Source organism: Electrophorus electricus, chromosome 4 (genome assembly GCF_041902795.1).
Source record: "Electrophorus electricus isolate QZ-2024a chromosome 4, ASM4190279v1, whole genome shotgun sequence".
Classification (NCBI taxonomy): Eukaryota; Metazoa; Chordata; class Actinopteri; order Gymnotiformes; family Gymnotidae; genus Electrophorus; species Electrophorus electricus.
Genome location: NC_137500.1, coordinates 12,508,856 through 12,526,668, shown reverse-complemented (window position 1 = coordinate 12,526,668; position 17,813 = coordinate 12,508,856). Strand labels below are relative to the sequence as shown.

Genomic DNA, 17,813 nt, shown 5'->3' with positions numbered 1-17,813 from the left:
AAACACTACTACATATTACATATTATGCACAGTAACTTTCCCTTTTTTTAGTCCCATGATATGTTCCCACATCTCTGATTACTGCAGAAAGGATTTGTTCATTGCATAGAAGTACTACAGCCAGAACAAACCCAGACACACATGCAGACACAAAGCAGTAAGATTTCTTGCCTGTTATCTTTACCATGCCAATAACAAACGTTTGAGTGAGGGTTAAACTGTAAACTCATGACATTCAAATGAGAAAATTTTATATTATCAAATATTCCCAACATTCCCATAATCCCATTCATACCCCACACTTTGGAGACATAATGTAAATGTTCTGACAGCCTCCTTAGGGATGGGGGCTGTGTATGGAATGGGTTATCAGGGACTGCACCCCCTGGAGAATCAGAGCATCTTGCACAAGAGTGTGTGCAGCATATGGAAAACTCCTTTTAGTCAGGATCCCATCTGAGACCTCCTTCCCACTATCTGACAGCAGACACAGGCATACACCATTTTGTGGCCAGAGAGTTAGTTTATCAGACAAGTTAACCAAAAGTAAAAGAGAAAAAAGATTTTAAAAAGAAGAGAAAATAATACTGAAAAAAGGCATGGATAAGAACAAGTTATCTTTTTACCACTAATGTACATCCAAAAGAAAACAAATACACCTAGCATATACAAACACAGTACAGAAGTAGTAAATCATTGTATCAAGGGCAAAAAAGCCCATTTCTGCAAATATCTAGATCTTAAGTTTACATTCACAGTAAGATTATAATGGCATCTCCTTTTCTACATTTTACATGAGGCAGTTCTGGACAGTTTGTACATTTTTACCATTAAAAGTACAGACATGAACATAAACATACACTGGTATAGCAGGTAGGAAGGGGGATGTTATACAAACCTCAAAGTTGTATTCCTCCCCGCCGAACACACACATACAGCCAGATTTCAAACCAACAAAGGCTTTAAGACAGAAATGTTTCCAATGTGTAGCCTATCACAGATCTCACCTTGGTTCTGGCATTGCTTTCATTTCAATAACATTTAAATCATGATGCTAATCCAGTCTTGTAAGTGTTGGTCCACCAATTTTGTGCCACCGTAAGCAGATATGTAATAAACTAGAACATGTCTCCTAAATACTCACCTATGCAGACAGAAACAGGTTATTAACACTCACTCAGCCATAAACGAGAGTTGATGCTAGTTTCAGCTGAGCATTGGTAACCAGGGTACAAGACACATACATTTTATTGATGGCCTGTGGGAGGCAGAAGTGTCTGCCCACCCTGAGCATGGAGTTTTGGCTGCAGCAAACTGAGGGCTGCAGTTGTGGCCATCATCAAACAGCCTTCCACTCGAGGCATGAGTCTGCATGCACACAGTGAAAACAAGTGAGAACTGCACCCAAGTTTGGTCCAGCCATGCTCACAATCTGTCCTGTCATGTCAGAGTGATTGTCCTCTCCTCCTTCCTCCATGTACATGTGTGTGTATGAAATATCTATCTATCTATCTATCTATCTATCTATCTATCTATCTATCTATATCTATCTATCTATATCTATATCTATATCTATATATATATATATATATATATATATATATTAATGTGTGCATTAGCTGATATTAAAAAAAAATCAACAAATGTATCAACTTGTTACATGTCAGGTAAAAACCCCAGTGAAATGCTGAAGAACACACCATTGCGCTCAAATAACCAATTGTTACTCTGGAGGAAAAATACCTGAGCAACGTAATGAGAGCAATAGATCTCCTGAGAAAACATCCTTTCCGGTTTAAAACAGAGAAAAACAGAACACGCAGTGGTGTTGTTGAGTGGGTGAGCAGGCATGTGTGTTCCAGTCTCAAGCAGCTGTAGAGCTGTGTAACAGCAGTACTCTGGCACAAAGATCTTTAAAGCCTGAAGTTAATGTAGTTAATGTGTGAGTAGAGTTCAATTCTATTAACTAGTTCTAATGACAATAATGTCTTATTGCATAGCAGCAAAAAGATTAAAAAAAAAAAAAAAAAAAAAACACCTCTCAAAAGAAACTCCCTATGGTCTCTGGAAGCAGAGTCGCATTTAAGAGTGTGAATGGTCCAGTCAAAATGGACTGTAAGGCAACCAGAAAAAACAGAGCAACAACAATACTTTCTCCACACCACTCCACCCCCAGCCCCAGCCCCCACACCTCTTTCAGAGTTGTCATGCTCGGTCCTCTAGAGCAGGTTACAGCATTTGACAGCTCTAAACAATAATCAAGCAAAAACTATCAGTGTAACAATATTAAGCACAATTATTTTCTGATAGATAATGAAGGAAGCCTTCCAGCTATGTAGTATAAATGATTGGCACCCATCACCACCAGTGTATGTAACAGTGAGTCTGCATTGGAATGGTTTGTCCAGTCACAGGAAGGCAGGCAGACATACACACGCACTGGCGCAGACACACAAAACCACCCCCACTTACAAATTGCAGTGTGTGGACTATGAGTGTGTCACCGCTGTGCAGCGAGTGTTATGCTTCCTTTTCCTTCAAGCCTTCCGCTGTCGAATGGGGTCCGTACTGCCGTTGAGTTTGCTGCGGCCAGAGGCCGTGATGGGGTTGTTAGCGTTGCTGCTGGGCGACATCTCCCGCTCGGCTGAGCTCTCCTGTTTGCGCCTCCGCGTCTCTTTGTAACGGAGTGTAATGTCTCTGTAAACAAAGTAAATGCCCTCACTTATTTGACCACAAACGCATGCTCAGGCACACAGCCACCTGGCCATATAACCATTTGTGCCCAAGGCATCATCACCATGGTAACAAGGGCTGTGGCCATGACAGAGAATGAGGGTGCGCCAAAGAGGCCGATAGGTAGTTGTCTGACTCACAGTGTTTGGGGAGTGGCTACTGTCAAAAAATTGCATTGCCACTGCTAAACAACAAATGTCTGCTAAACTAGACATTTTAGGAAGAAGGAGACAGGAACAAAAAGAAAGAAGGAAAACTAAACAGGTGTTCAGGGAAGATGTGGTCAGGTGGCAGCAGCCCAGTGAGAATGACAAGACGAGTGTGATGTCAGCTCTCAGTCAACTTTCATTCTATGCCTCTCTCTCACTGCAAATGGACATTACTGCTGATACACAGACACCCACATTTACAGACACTCACACACAAGGGAGAGAGAGACACCATCAGCTCAGCACACACACACACACACACACACACACACACACACACACACACACACACACACACACACACACACACACACACACACACACACACACACACACTGCACAGAACAGTAGCCCAGTGCCCCAAAACAGACAAAGGAAATTAGAAATCAGGATATAAACAAACAAACAAACAAACAAACAAGCACAACTACAAGAAGACCTATTCAAAACCTCAAACACAGAGCGAATAAAAAATACTCTGCACAATTTTTGTATATGTGTGCAGGTGTTTGTGGTGTGTGCCATTCTTTTCTTGTGACATGCTTATCCTAGAACAGAGGTTTCTGATCGAGAGCCCAGGGACCACCAGCCAGTCCAGTGTGATTATTTCCGAGTTGTCAACACACCTCAGCCAGGTAATTATGGTATGTAAAGTGCTGATCACCATAAAAATATGACCTGGCCATGAGCCTGTAGGATCAGATAGGGACCCCTGTACTAGAGTAAATGAGATCAGAAAGAGGGGTTTGCCTCACCCCCCTCTACTTCACACACTCACCGGATAAAGAAACGCCACAGCGTCCAGGTGAGGATGAGGACGAGGCCAAGGATCCAACACTGAGTGATGAAGAAGGGGATGGGCAGCATGATGGTTTTGGGATCGTACTTCACCACGATTAGGAACTCCGTCACTGTGATGGCCGAGGCCAGCCACGCCTGCTGACCCAACTTTTTATGGAACTTCCTGAAGTGTGATGAAAAATTCAGCATCAAACCTTTTCAGAAAAGGGCAGTAGGTGTATGCAGCTACAAACAGGCAAGCGGCTAAAACTACACACGGAATAAATATGTTCACATCACACCAGCAGATGAGAAGCAATGAGAAAGCAAATCACAGTCAGTATACTTTCTTTTGCAAAATGTATAATTCAAATTCAAATGACCCAGTGAGACTTGTGAAAGCACAGACATGCACAAAAAGGGGAAAAGACACCGATTACTACAAGTAAAAGGAGGAAGAAGTAAATGTTGAGGGGGTGACTGACGGGTCGTCCATGAAGTCGTAGATTTCCCTCATGCCCACTCCACCCACGTTCACAAAGAAGACAAGACGCAGCAGCACCAGGTAATGCTCTGGGGGCATCCATAACACAAACTTCAAATAGAACGTATTCAACTCAGCCAGCAGGAACTAGATTGAGGCAAACACAGAAATGCTGATTAATTATAAATGTAATGATGCAATGACACTTTTGTCTTACACACCTGTGGCTTTATACTCCTTTGCTAATGTTCCACACAAGGGTCTATAGTCCTTTGTAAATTCTCATTAAGTGTGGTAGCAATGTGTATCACACATCTGTAAAAATCCTAATACAAAAATGTACTTCTTTGTTTAAGAATGTCATAAGAGTTCAAATCCTATCTACTCAACCATCTGATCATGGCGGTATAACATTTTCTTTTGCTCTTTTTATTCTGTATCTGTGTGTGAAACGAATCATGTTACAGCACAAAAGCGTCATTCGAAGCAGGGACAATGTGCTAATTATAGAGGCACAGCTACGCAGAGTGTGTAATTCTCCTTTGTTTTTGCAATGACTGAAAACAGAATAGACAGGGCTGGTGGAAAGTTAATGTGATGTGATTGGCTTACATCTAGACTAAGAGTTTAGGAGTAAGCCTGTTCTTCTGAGCAGAACTTAGGGACGAGTAATGTCCTTCTCTCCTGCAGACATGCACTCACACTCACCATAAAGATGATGCCCAGCACTGCCAGCCACCGGCGAAGGTTAGAGGCAGGCCGCCACTCAAACTTCACCCAACTGTAAGGGGTAAACTGGAATGCAATGCGCTTTATCTTTCCCCTGTTGAAAAAACACACACAAAATGACGTGCAATTTTTCTATAGTGGAGACATCACACTGGGCCAGAGAAATACAATCAGAGCCTAATCTGCACTCACCAGCCACTTTATTAGAAAAACCTAAATTATAACTACATTCACTGGTCACTTTATTATACATAATCCACATTATAACTACACTCATTGGCCACTTTATTAGGTACATCTATTTTAGACTCTATATGATGCCATGCATAGTCTCCAGCTAGCTTCTATACACATTCCTTCAGTTTTTGACCACAGGATCATAATGTGAACATTATATGAGGAACAAACCAGCCAACACAACAATAACATTAACATGTTTGTGTAACATGGTTGTGTGTTGGGAGATGACCTACTATGTTTGTCAGGCACAAAACTGTTCCTGATTTTTTACAAATATAAGTGTCACTGATGGATTAAGAGCAGCCTGGTGAATGTATAATTCTTTATATTTATTTCACATTACATCACATCCTTCACAACTTTAACTATTTCTGATGGTGCAGTAAATATATTAAAAGAATGTTCCTTTATTCTCCAACAAGTGGAATCTACTCTGACTATTGCATCACCTGCCACAGCCCATCTGGGTTGACTATATAAGCCACAGATTCAGCATGGCCAGTCTATACTCATATGCATATCTGCCAAAAAAAGAAGCCTGGCCAGGCACCAGGAGATGGAGGTAGTTTGCTCTACTGCCAAGAAAAGAGAACAGTGCCAGGGCCGGCTAAGACTAACCAGCAAGCTTCAAGAACATTTACACAACAGAGTTTTATATGGTTAAAAAACATGAAAACTGTGTCCACAGATGAATTATATCTCCATTTTGTGAAAAACGTCTCTTGCACTCTTTTCTCAAGAGATGGTAGCCAAGGTACTGCAGCAAAATTGCACTTCTGTCCATGGTTCAGGGGTCATGCGGAAGGCGTGGTGGGCTCAAGTACCACAGTATAATCCTCACATAAGACAGAAGGTCTGGCCTCTATAGAGTCAAACTGGACCCACTAGAATAGTGGAAGCTTTGCTTGACACCAAGGACTCCTGGGCCATTTCCAACAGCAGAAGCATCCAGTGGCCTGCTTTCTGTCCTGTCAGATGGAGCAGTTCACTGATTATACTGAAGAGTGCTTGTCCTCCATGATGGCAAACAGGTAGACCTCCATGGAGCCAACCAGCTAGATTGTTTGCTTGCTATCTACTGAAGCCACCATCCCCCAATTCCCCAAGCCCTGCCTCAGGGAAACTGCTTTGATAGCCCATCTTCCACTGTGCACAGAAACCAGACAGGTGTGACATATGACATATGTAGCAGAGCAAAATTCTTTTGAGCCAGCTGAAGGAGTAAAGCTGGCTCCAGACCCCAAATGAACACCATACACTAGCCCATCAGGTACACCTATGTACTAGATAAAGTACCTGGGTGTAGTTCTTAAAGCACTGGTTTGACATTAGAGTCCATTGAGTCCATTTAAATTTTTATCTCCATCGTTTTTATTCAAATAAAATGGCACACTATCTGCTTGACAATGTTCAAAATACACTGCCTGGCGAGGAAAAAAAACCTCTAATATTTAATTGGACTGCCTTTAGCTTTGATTATGGCCCGTATTCGCTGTGGCATCATTTCCACAAGCTTCTGTCCAGAGTTGCATTACCTTTTCTCCAAGATCTTGTATTGATGATGGAAGATTTGGACCACTGCGCAAAGTCCACTCCAGCACAACCCAAAGATTCTCAATGGGGACTCTGTGGTGGTCATTCCATGTGTAAAAATGATGTCTCATGCTCCCTGAACCACTCTTTCACAATTTGAACCCGATGAATCCTGGCATCGTCATCTTGGAATATGCCCGTGCCATCAGGGAAGAAAAAATGCATTGATGGAATAACCTGGTCATTCGATATATTCAGGTAGTCAGCTGACTTCATTCTTTGGGCACATAACGTTGCTGAACCTAGACCTGACCAGCTGCAGCAACCCCAGATCATAGCATTGCCCCTGCATGCTTGTACGGTAGGCACTAGGCATGATGGGTGCATCACTTCAGCCACCTCTCTTCTTACCCTTCTTTTTTTCCAACCACATTCCATCCTCGAAGATGATTTTTTTCCCCACTGTCCTTCCACTTTTTAATAATGCATTGGACAGTTTTTAACCAAATTTTAGTAGTTTCAGCAATCTCCTTAGATGTTTTCTCTCCTTGCTGCATGCCAATAATTTGACCCTTCTGAAACAGATTAACATCTTTTCCACGACCACAGGATATGTCTTTCGACATGGTTGTTTAACAAATGAGAAGCTACTCACTGCATCAGTTAGGGTTAAATGACTTGTTGCCAGCTGAAACATAATCACTCATGCAGTAATTATCCAATGAGAGGCTCTTACCTATTTGCTTAGCTAAATCTAGGTGGTGACCTTTTTTTTTGGCTAGGCAGTGTACTTCTATTGAAGACTATATTCCTTTATACAAGTTAGTAAAATGTAGTATTTAAAGTATTATTGTAGTATTAAAGAAGTACTGAAATCAACAGGCAGTAATACAGTGAACATTCAACTCCTTATTGCAGATATACCCATATTTGAATGACATTTTCATTGTGTTATTTCATTATGTTATTATTTCAGTATGTTAAATTCTAAATGTAACCTGATGGTGGTACTAGACAAAGGGAGTGTACAGGGAACCAGCTCAGCTTCATGAGGCATTTAGGAATCCTCTGTTGTGCCAAATGTAATGCAAATGTAATGGTTGCCCCCTTGTCTGTATACATGAACAATAATTTGATAGAGTTCAGAATAGAGTTCAAAATTATTGCAAAGGGTTTAAAATGTGTACAATAATCCAGTGGAGTTCACTGGGATACACAAGGGGGTGCTTTAAATTATAATGCTGTTATTACTTGTATGTGGGAATGTTCCAAAGGCCCTGCCACTGGTATGGCTTCATAGAAAGCCAGCCGAGTGTCTTCATGCCACAATATATGCCCAAACCATTACACACCAGCACATCCATAATCCACTGTGAGGGAAAGAGAGAGAGAGAGAGAGAGAGAGAGAGAGAGAGAGAGAGAGAGAGAGAGAGAGAGAGAGAGAGAACACATTTTGGACACAGGTGACCATACAAAACATCAAATGTATGAAAAGTGTGAGGTGAAGAATAACGGAAAAGTGAGAAAGTCAGACTCACATGGTCCCACCAGCACTCAGAGAAGTTAGGCAGCTGGTGCTCCAGACTGTACTCCAAAAACTCAAACATCACACTGATGATCATACACATCCACCAGTCTCTGATCATCAGTGTCTGACAGATGGAGAATGAGAGAGAAAATAAAGTTCAAACATATGCTCAATAAGTGTAAATGAATGGTGAACTGGATTCTTATTTTCCATAATTTGATTATTTCACTATATGCAGCCAACCACCTGAGAGATCACAGATCTTGGAATGAGAAGTTTGTAATATAACTTTTTTATGTGATGACTTAATTGTCAATGTGCATGAAAAGTGCTCTACATAATTAAATTTCCCTTGCCTCGCCTCATGTACCTGCTCTGTTTACTAGGACTAATTCATTAGTTTTATGATAGCGACTTGCTCCAGGGAGTTAAATGGAGATTGCCTGGTTGTAATATGGTACTGTACTTTGATAGTCTGTGTTGGAGTGTAGGGGAGTTGGAGTGTAGCCTGATTAAAACATTTCCCCTTTCTCCTAAAGAAAAAAACTTGCCAGAGCAAGGTGGTACATGACTAAAACTAATGTAGGCCAAGAGGAAGACAGACTGCTTTAGAAAATGGAAAAATATTTTAAATGATTACTGTCATTTAAAGATCAGATTGCAGATCATATTCTAAATCAGACTGATCAGATTCTAATAGGATTATTGCTGCATGACTACAACATTTTTTATATATCCACACAAATTCAAATGTATGTATTCAAACTAATTTACATATTCAAAAGTAGCAAATAGACAATTATTTAGTTCATATAGCTATTACATGAAGAATAGCTGTGCATGACTTGTATGACAGTTCGGCACTACTCATTGTGTTTGTGCCTAAAAAATTTTTTAAAGTACAATACAATTGGTGAACCAGTGGTCAGACATTCATTCATTCAGACATTCCCTGTCCAATGATAAAATACTCAAATAACCCCCCGCCCTCACTGTTAAATCAGCCAAAAGATGCCAGTCAAGTGTTGTGATGCTGCTGTTACCAAGCACTTATGATGACATTATAGAGTATATCTACCAAATCTACCAACTAGCTCTCAGTTACCACCAGAGTATTCTAATGTAGTCCATGGAGCTTGCGGCTAATGCTTGAAGAAAATTTCTTTAAAATAAAATGTTCCATTTATTATGAAATATTTCTTGGCAGATAACGATGTAAGAATATCTTATATCTAATATGTCAACAGTCAACTTACAAACTTTGTATCAAATATCCCACTGTAACCGTGGTATAACTTGCATGTAACAGCGGCATTAGTGTTCAATTCACTTCCTTTTATATGCACTGTTAGATCCAGAGAAACAAGACACTAAATATTACTGACAACCATTTAGGTGTTTTCAAGACCAATATGAAGTAAAAAGTTTAAAAAAGGGTTTCCCCAGAGTGCAGTCAACACAAACACTTGGCTAAAAAACAGCCAGACACAAACTGACCTTAATATACCAGCCAAGGAAATGGGCAGGAACAAAGCCATCCATCTTGTCCTGCAAAACAGCAACAAATTAACAAATCAATTTGCATTCATATGTGTTTAATAGTGTGTGTGTGGGGGTGTGTGTGGGTGATCTATACCCAGATGTTGTGGAAGGGGTCAGTAGTGTTTCCAGGATCATAGATGAGACAGTTTCCTCCATAGTCCCTCTCTGGCAGAGGGACACCCAGCTTTGGGTCAATGTACTTCATAAACAATCGCCCATCCTGCACAGTCTGAAACATGGTGCATAAAGTATTACCTATCAAGTTATTTGTCTATACTTTAGAAAAAAAAAAGTGTTAAAATATGCAAAGAATCAAGTGTAAATCTGTAACATGCATTTGGGTACTGAATATTTGCTTTAGAATAGCATTAGTAGTTTTTAGGGATTTAACAATTTTTTAAATAATTTTCAGATTTCAGCATAAACAAATGAAAAAAATAACTATTGGTGTCATACAATGGTTTACCATACACTATATATAACGTTTCATTTGAGGTGCTGTATTTTTATGAGCCACACCAATCTGTGTGGGATATACTTAGAGCAATGTAGAATCAATGCATTTTGAAATCAAACTGAATCTTGAACTCAGAACAGAAAATAATTTTGATCCTGAAAAGGTATTGTTACACCCCTAGTAATTTTGAATGAACATATAAACATATATTTTATTTTACAACTTATGAAATGTATAAAAGTATATACATTTGTGTGTGTATATGCAAAAAGGTGCGTCTCTAAACCCACTTGGAAAAGGATGAAGATGAGGAAGAGCTCATAGACAACACTGACACAGAGCCAAAAGCGCCAGTATGCTGAAAGCAGAGAGGGCAAACATCAGCCGGCTGCTCCACACAACTCTCTTCATCCATACACCACAGTACTAATCCACATACAAGCACTAATGTACCACAGTACTCATCCACACACAAGAACTTATACACCATACACAGTGCTCATTCACGCAGAAGCACCCATGAACCACAGTACTCATCCACACACAAGCTCATATGTACCATACTCACACAAATATCATTACTCAAGTATGGATACTGGACCTCGCTTGTGCGACTTTGCTAAAAATACAATAAAATGGAGTTGAACCCTTATTCAGTGGATAATCAATATCTTTTAATAAACACAGCATTTAGAAACATTAATGTGGATTGGAAATAATCAACTCATGAAAGGTTAAAAGGTGTGAGTTTGTAAAGCTGCAAACACTCAAACAGTGGATTGTATACTGAAATGACTGAGCTGTGCGTTATGCCTCTTAGCTTGGTGCCTCCCTCTACACCTGTCTCTGGCCCTTCCTGCTCTAAGTCTAGGGACACACTGACCAAACTATCAGCCATCGAGTAGAAAGGCGTTGGTGGCTGACCTTCGCCCATAATCAGTGCAGTGTGTCCCACACCATTGTTCAGTCCAAATATGACTTAAGAAGCATGATGAAGAAAGACAACAGACAAGGGTTTTTGTCACCTTGTGGCTTGATCTACCGAGGCAGTGTGCAAGGCTAACATTATATTTTGCAATACCGAATGTAGTTTTGTTGTGCTAACTATCTAGAAAACAGGCAGAATATTTTATGTTACCGTATGCAATTTGGGCGTCACTTAGAGTTCAGTATACTCTTTATCAGAAGCTTGCATCTTGTGGAAACATAGCTTCTCATTTGGTTTATGTTCTTTTTTGCAGGTGCAGAACATACATGCACGTCATTCATCAGTTGCAGTCAGTCTGGTGTGTCTGAGCGAAAACACAGATAGGCGACGATGGGCAGCAGTGAGCTGATGGTAGGCGATCATGAGTCGCGCACAGTTAGTGTTAGTTCTTCAGTATTGGTCTGGTGTGTGCCTAGCCAAAGCCTCTGTCTCTTCAACCCTCCAGAGTTGGTCTTGTCTCACAGGCTGCCGCGTTACCACGTTGGTGCCCAAGTAAAATAAGCCCTTATTTTGGGCTCCAGGGAGATACCTTTCCACTCCTCATCCCATGACACCCTAGAACCATGGCAATTTGCTACAACCCTCGCTGCCTCTTTCAGGAGCTCCCTGGCAGGGAACCTGGGTGTGTCTCATGGGCTATACTGCTTGCCTCCTTCACTCATGCTAGCACTGGAAACAGGTTCTAGAAGGTCCTCTAATAACTACTCTCCATTCACCCAGGAAAAATCATGGAGAAAATAGAGTGAATCATCCTTGAGAAACTAGACATTCAGGTTTCTCTCAGGAACATACACTGAATTAAAGGGCAGGCTTTAGTTTTAATGCAAGTGGCAACAGTGAACACTGGTCCAGCAGGCAGAGTGAGACTGCTGATAGTGAACCTCACTGATATGCTTCAACACCATATATATGTATCTGGCAGGGATTAAATGCCTGTTTGTTTTAGCCAGAAGCGTTGCTGTTGGGATTCAAACCAACCTAAAGACTCAAGAACTATAAAGAACAAAAAGCAGTAAACCACAGAATGCAAAACACACTATTTGGAACATCTCACAGCAACATATAAATCTGACAGCCTAACAAAGAGCAGCTGATGACAGAACAATGAATGATTATGTGAAGTAAAACCTTAACCAAGCTTCCCTTGGAGTCACCTTCAACTGTGTAAAATGTAAACAACCATCTAGCAACAATAACAGAACAATCCAAGTGAAATATTAATAAAAAAAGTGAGGATCAGCAGAGGATCTCTTTGACCTTTTATGGAGACCAAAACAATTAGAAATCTCTATGAAAACTCAGCAATATCTCAGCATGGATCCCTTTGAATTCTCAAACCCTGCCTCCCACTTCTTCCTAGATTTTCTTCCTCTGAGCTATGGTGTGTGTGTGTGTGTGTGTGTGTGTGTGTGTGTGTGTGTGTGTGTGTGTGTGTGTGTGTGTGTGTGAGAATGCCCCAGTTGCTGTAGTTAACCAATTTGTCATATTTTAATTTGGATGAGGCAGCAGTATTTATAGAACGGTGGTCTACAGACATGCTTATATTTGTGTCAGAAGGGTGTGTGTGTGTGTGTGTGTGTTGGGCCCTGCTGATCCCAGTGTCAGTAGTCATTATAGTGAGAGAGGGCAGTCTGTGTCTAGACCTGCACCCACAGTACAAGACACAGTTGACACAAAAACATGTAACATGGCATGCACACTGAGAGCTGGAACAGAACCTCTGCTAGAGTGAAGGTGCTGTTAACAGTGGGATCAGTTGTCCTCTACTGCTCTTACCTGGATGTGGTCGTGAGAAAGGACCGTCTTTGGCTTGCGTTACTCCAAAGCAGAGGAACACCAGAATACTGGCCACGATCCCTCTGAAACACACACACATGTTCCCACTGAAAATCTCATTGCAACATGTTCAGCTAGCTGTAGAGTGCACTGCGTGTGCACATGTGCCCTGAAGATTAGATCACAAAAATGGATTCATGAGCCACCTGGGAGATCCATGCAAAGTAATTCCAGGTTTCTATTATTAGGGGATCTACTTTGTCCAGTATTGTTTTTTCTAAGATTTTTAATTTGAGGCAGCTTTGTTTTGCTTTTTGCATTGATATTTCTTTTACCATACAAAACAGGTTTTCAGAACCAGATGGTTCACATTTTTGCTATAATTTACAGTGCACCTGTATCAGGAATTCCATGTTGTTGCCAGTTTGCTTCTGACATGTTTGGAGATAAGAGAGAAACAATGTAGACTATTAGAAGGGTCACAAAGACTCAGTTGCAAAACACTGGTCCAGATTACACAATAACAATTTTGCTTTTCCTAATTACATAGCATCAATCATGCAGTGTGAGAAAGGGCCACATCAAAGGAGTCAGCATTTCATTATGTGCCCTAATCTATTTTTATCAGGACATAAGGAGAATGGTCACAACCACACAACTAAGTACAGTTTCTCAGTACTCAGTAGTTAGAATGTAAGCTCATGAGTCTGGTTTCACAGTACACTCCCCGCCAAAACCTACAACAGACACTGAACAAAGAATGTTGTTAGCTAGGAGCCACCTTCTCAGGAGAAATCCTAACCCCGCACACAAACTAGCGCTATTTGCATCTACTTCACTTATAGCTCCACCCATAGCTGAGAGAAGGAACCACCTCTAGGAAAGGGCGAACAATGTAGTGTGTCAGTATTTAATAGACTCATGTACTCTTCCTGCTATCTATGTTGAGGGAAGAGCATGTAACCTAATGGAGCTTATCGATCCTAGTCCTCTAGGTCAGGGTAACACTAACACCATCATGATCTTGTGTTTGCATAAACACACATGCCAAGAACATTAGTGTTTATACACACACACAGGTATGCACACAGGCATGCACACTGAGTCCTGTATGTGTGTTTCTCTTTCTCCCACACAAATACATGCACATACCTCTTAGTGTTGTAAGCTGTATCTTGCGGCGTTTCCTCCAGTAGTGTCACATAAACCAAAGCACATGTCAGTATGAACAACACAGTGAGGGTGTGTGCTCTCCTGGAGAAGAGAGACAGAGATACAACAGTTATTCACTAATTGTTGACTTGCTGTGATTTTCAGGTTTTGTGTCACTCCATTACAGACTGTACTATAGAGAAGCTCACTCTCACATGCACTCCTGGCATACTTTTTGAATGATGCAATGACAACACTCATCACCTAATAACTCATTAAGCAGGTAATGGCCCTTAAAGGCACATACTTAACATTCATACACATGGTTGCACTTGGCTCAATGTCGTCGTCCCCCACCCAAACCCCACCACTGCTGCATCTGTCCACCTTAAAGACTATAAAAGGTCTGAGTTCAGTGTTCCTGAGGAGACAGGATAGGAAAAAAGTCAAAGCATTGATGCTCTGAAGCTCCCGGAGGCAGTCTCTACTGGCTCACTGTCTCACAGCTGTACTACCTCATAGCAACCTCATTATTCCCACCTCATGTCAGACGAATGAAGAGGACGAATAGGAACGTAACTGTATATGAGTAAAAATGCTCATATGGTTAAAAATGCAATGTTCTTTGCCTGTCTGAACTGCAGTCCGAAAGGTTACGTTGACAGTACGGACCGAAAATAGCATCCTCTAAGGTAGTAGCCTAACCCTTATAGCTGAGGTAAAGCATGCAACACGATGTTGCGATGGGCAGTGCAATGCGATGTTGTAGTGCAGTATATTTAAACACGCCACGTCCTTTAATAGCCATAATTAAGATAACGCCTCGTCCTTTCTTATTGTGCTTATGGTCATGTTTTAGTGATAGGTTAGGTAATGCGTACACTGTCACTGCTTCGAAGGAAGTCACCAGTTCGTTTCTAAACAGGCAAATTTATGCCCTAAAGAAGAAGCTTGGATAATACAAATAGTATAAAAACCTTACTCACCAAAAAAAAGTGTTGGTTCCATCGTCAAACACCTCGCTTTCTGTGGTCAGTCGAGACATACTCTCACGTGTGGCCAATTTAGCAGACTTGGCTTTGCTAGCTGCGTCGTGGGAGGATCCAGTAACGCACAGGTCGGCTGACCCGTTAGTGACCTGCTCATCCATGGCAGATTTGCCTGTAACGAGCAACATGCCGCTTCGCCTCGACTCAGCTTTTGCCATATCCTTGCGAAATGGTCACTTCTAATATGAGGACGGCGTCAGTGAAAATATTATTCTCCGTGTTAACAACACCACCCGGCAACGGCGATCTGAAGACACGCGAAGCCGCGACCACGATGAATTCGTATGATGAATGTAAGTTAGGGTCGCTACAGATAAACCTGTCAGGCTTACGAGTCGCCACGACTAACCGAAGATGTTACCAAACTTGACAAAACATTCCCACAAGACACTCCAGACAGTCGTGGTATTCTAGTTACCCTAACTAGCTACCTAGTTAACTAGCTAACCTAAGTAACTCGGTCTTTTAAATTATTTCGCCGGCGTCTTATTCTGCAACTGCCAATGTTCCAAATAAAAACGGCAGCTATAGTGTTACTTCGTCAGCCCTTTGCTCTCGCGCTTAACCGTTGAGCGCCAGGATCACCTTAGCGATCAACTCATCTAGCTAGCGGTCACTAAAAATCTGACATTGAACCAAAGTCAACTACACTGTTGATTAAGTTGATTAATATCAGGCACACTGGTCTTCGAGCATGCTAGTTGGCTAACAAACTGCATAAGCAAAACTCTCACGAATTCATTTCTGCTTCGTAATATGCAGCAAGATTGTACCTAACTGCTTACTATTACTTTGTATCATAAGTAAAACAGCACACACCCTTCCTTCTCTCGATGGCTCTCCTTTAAATGACCAGGTTGCCAATAGTACCAATGTACAGCACGCCTACCGTTGACTGACTACTAGGAAAAAAAAAATAATAATGTCGCGCGTTTTAACGTCACTTCCCTTTGTTAAAACCACTGAGGGGCATTCAAGTACAGTAGAGAGCGTTAGAATAACGCAGGCTTTGTGCAGCCGGTCAACACAGACAATAAGAGCTTATAAAGAAACCTTGTAACTTTTTTCTAAGTATTTTTGACATATTCTTTGCCATCTGTCTGATAAAGATTAATTATATTAATTGACTGACTTGGATTGGTTTGTATCTTAATAAATCTTTTGTTATTAATTTTGTCAATAGTAGGTCTTGAAGAGTTATGGTAATATTCTATTAATAAGTAGTAATAGGTCTGTTTCCATTTTCTTTCCAAAAATAGATTAACCACTAACACAAAAAATATATGTAATATTCTACTGCAGTACTTCACATTGGGGGATCGGTATTGATTCAGTTTGTTGCCAGAGCTACGCTTGACTGAATGTAAATGAGTGTTTGCTTCACATGTCTTAAATGTTACATTTTGTGTTTAGTTTGCTAATTAACTTAATGTAATAGATTCTTAGAAAATATACATTCTCACATATTAATGTATTTCAAATAGACATTATCTATGCTAGTTTTGAACTATGAAAAAGGCTTGTAGACGTATTGACATTTTTGCTGATACTTGATAACAAAACTAACATGCTGTCAGTGTTATTTCATGACATAATGCTCATAAATTTCTGTTGTGATACACCTGTGTTCTTATGCATAGCGATGTGCATGAGCCTTTGTCCTTGAATGCTCTGACTGTCTTCAGCCCACCCTTGGCCACCTGGATTGTACTTACTAAGCACAAATAATTCAGTATTCCATAGAGACCTTTGGAGTGCACCCCCACAGCCTTTCTCAGAAGCATCAGAATATGAAAGCCCTCAATCCACCTTCACATGCTTTACATAGAGACTTCTGGAACAATCTCCATCAGGTTAGAGGCATGAGTGGAAACTCAAATTCCTTGTGAGCTAATGTAATACTTAATGCCTTAAATTTTATGAAAATCTTGTGCTTAAAGACTTAACTCTTAGAAGCCTTTTAAGAAACGTTGACTTGTGCAATGGTGTTTAAATCTATAGTTATATTTATTTGGATAACAAACTGCATGAAGTTATTTCACAAATACAGCTGAGGAAAATGCGTGTAAGAAAAATAAAATAGAGAAACTTAATAACTATATAATGATATCACTAACACTGACAAAAGCTGCTGGAAATGAATTTATAAATGCAGCTGCATAGATGGTGACATAATTGGCGGAAGAAAGACATGGGAAACATGGGAGAGGCTTCGCCGTGGAAGATGAGACGGAAGTACAGGGTTTAATTGAAGTCTTGTAGGAAGGTAGTTTTAAAAGAGCAGAAATAATAGAGTATGATGGTTGTGCATGACTACTAGAAGAAAAAAAAAACTTGTTTGTATATGGAATTGAAACCCCAGGTTCTATAATAAAACTTTGTAATAGTTTTCATTTTAAAAGTCCTGCTGTGAGCCAAATATTTTAACTTTTAAATTCCCCAAGCAAGTCAACTTGGAGGTTATGTTTTCTCAAATAGAACATTTTTCCATTAATTTATTTCTGCTATTTTTGTCTTGAGACAGTACAAAGCATTTAATTTCATAAAAACATGAAGAAATAAATAGAGCATAGGTTTGATTATCCATTAGTATTACTGGAATTATTTCAACGT

At 40.5% G+C, this 17,813-nt stretch overlaps 1 protein-coding gene across 1 annotated transcript; it reads right to left on the bottom strand.

Annotated features, from left to right (window-relative positions):
* Positions 1-503: 503 nt before the first annotated feature.
* ptdss2 (phosphatidylserine synthase 2) lies at positions 504-16,111 on the bottom strand. Its single transcript, XM_027004077.3, has 12 exons — positions 15,138-16,111; positions 14,152-14,253; positions 13,000-13,082; positions 10,526-10,593; positions 9,873-10,007; positions 9,734-9,784; positions 8,247-8,360; positions 7,960-8,078; positions 4,915-5,029; positions 4,208-4,353; positions 3,721-3,906; positions 504-2,697 (listed from the first exon to the last, which is right to left on the bottom strand). The coding sequence occupies exons 1-12, from the start codon at positions 15,356-15,358 to the stop codon at positions 2,538-2,540; spliced, it is 1,500 nt and encodes a 499-aa protein (XP_026859878.2). The 5' UTR covers positions 15,359-16,111; the 3' UTR covers positions 504-2,537.
* Positions 16,112-17,813: the final 1,702 nt, after the last annotated feature.

What these genes read in the sequence shown, in the direction of transcription:
- ptdss2 (XM_027004077.3), bottom strand. Translation starts at nt 15,358, where the DNA reads ATGGCAAAAGCTGAGTCGAGGCGAAGCGGCATGTTGCTCGTTACAGGC. An exon ending in ACAGCTTACAACACTAAGAG is followed by an intron (nt 13,083 to 14,151) that starts GTATGTGCATGT and finishes TGTGTGTTTCAG; the next exon opens with AGGGATCGTGGCCAGTATTC. An exon ending in ACCCCTTCCACAACATCTGG is followed by an intron (nt 9,785 to 9,872) that starts GTATAGATCACC and finishes GCTGTTTTGCAG; the next exon opens with GACAAGATGGATGGCTTTGT.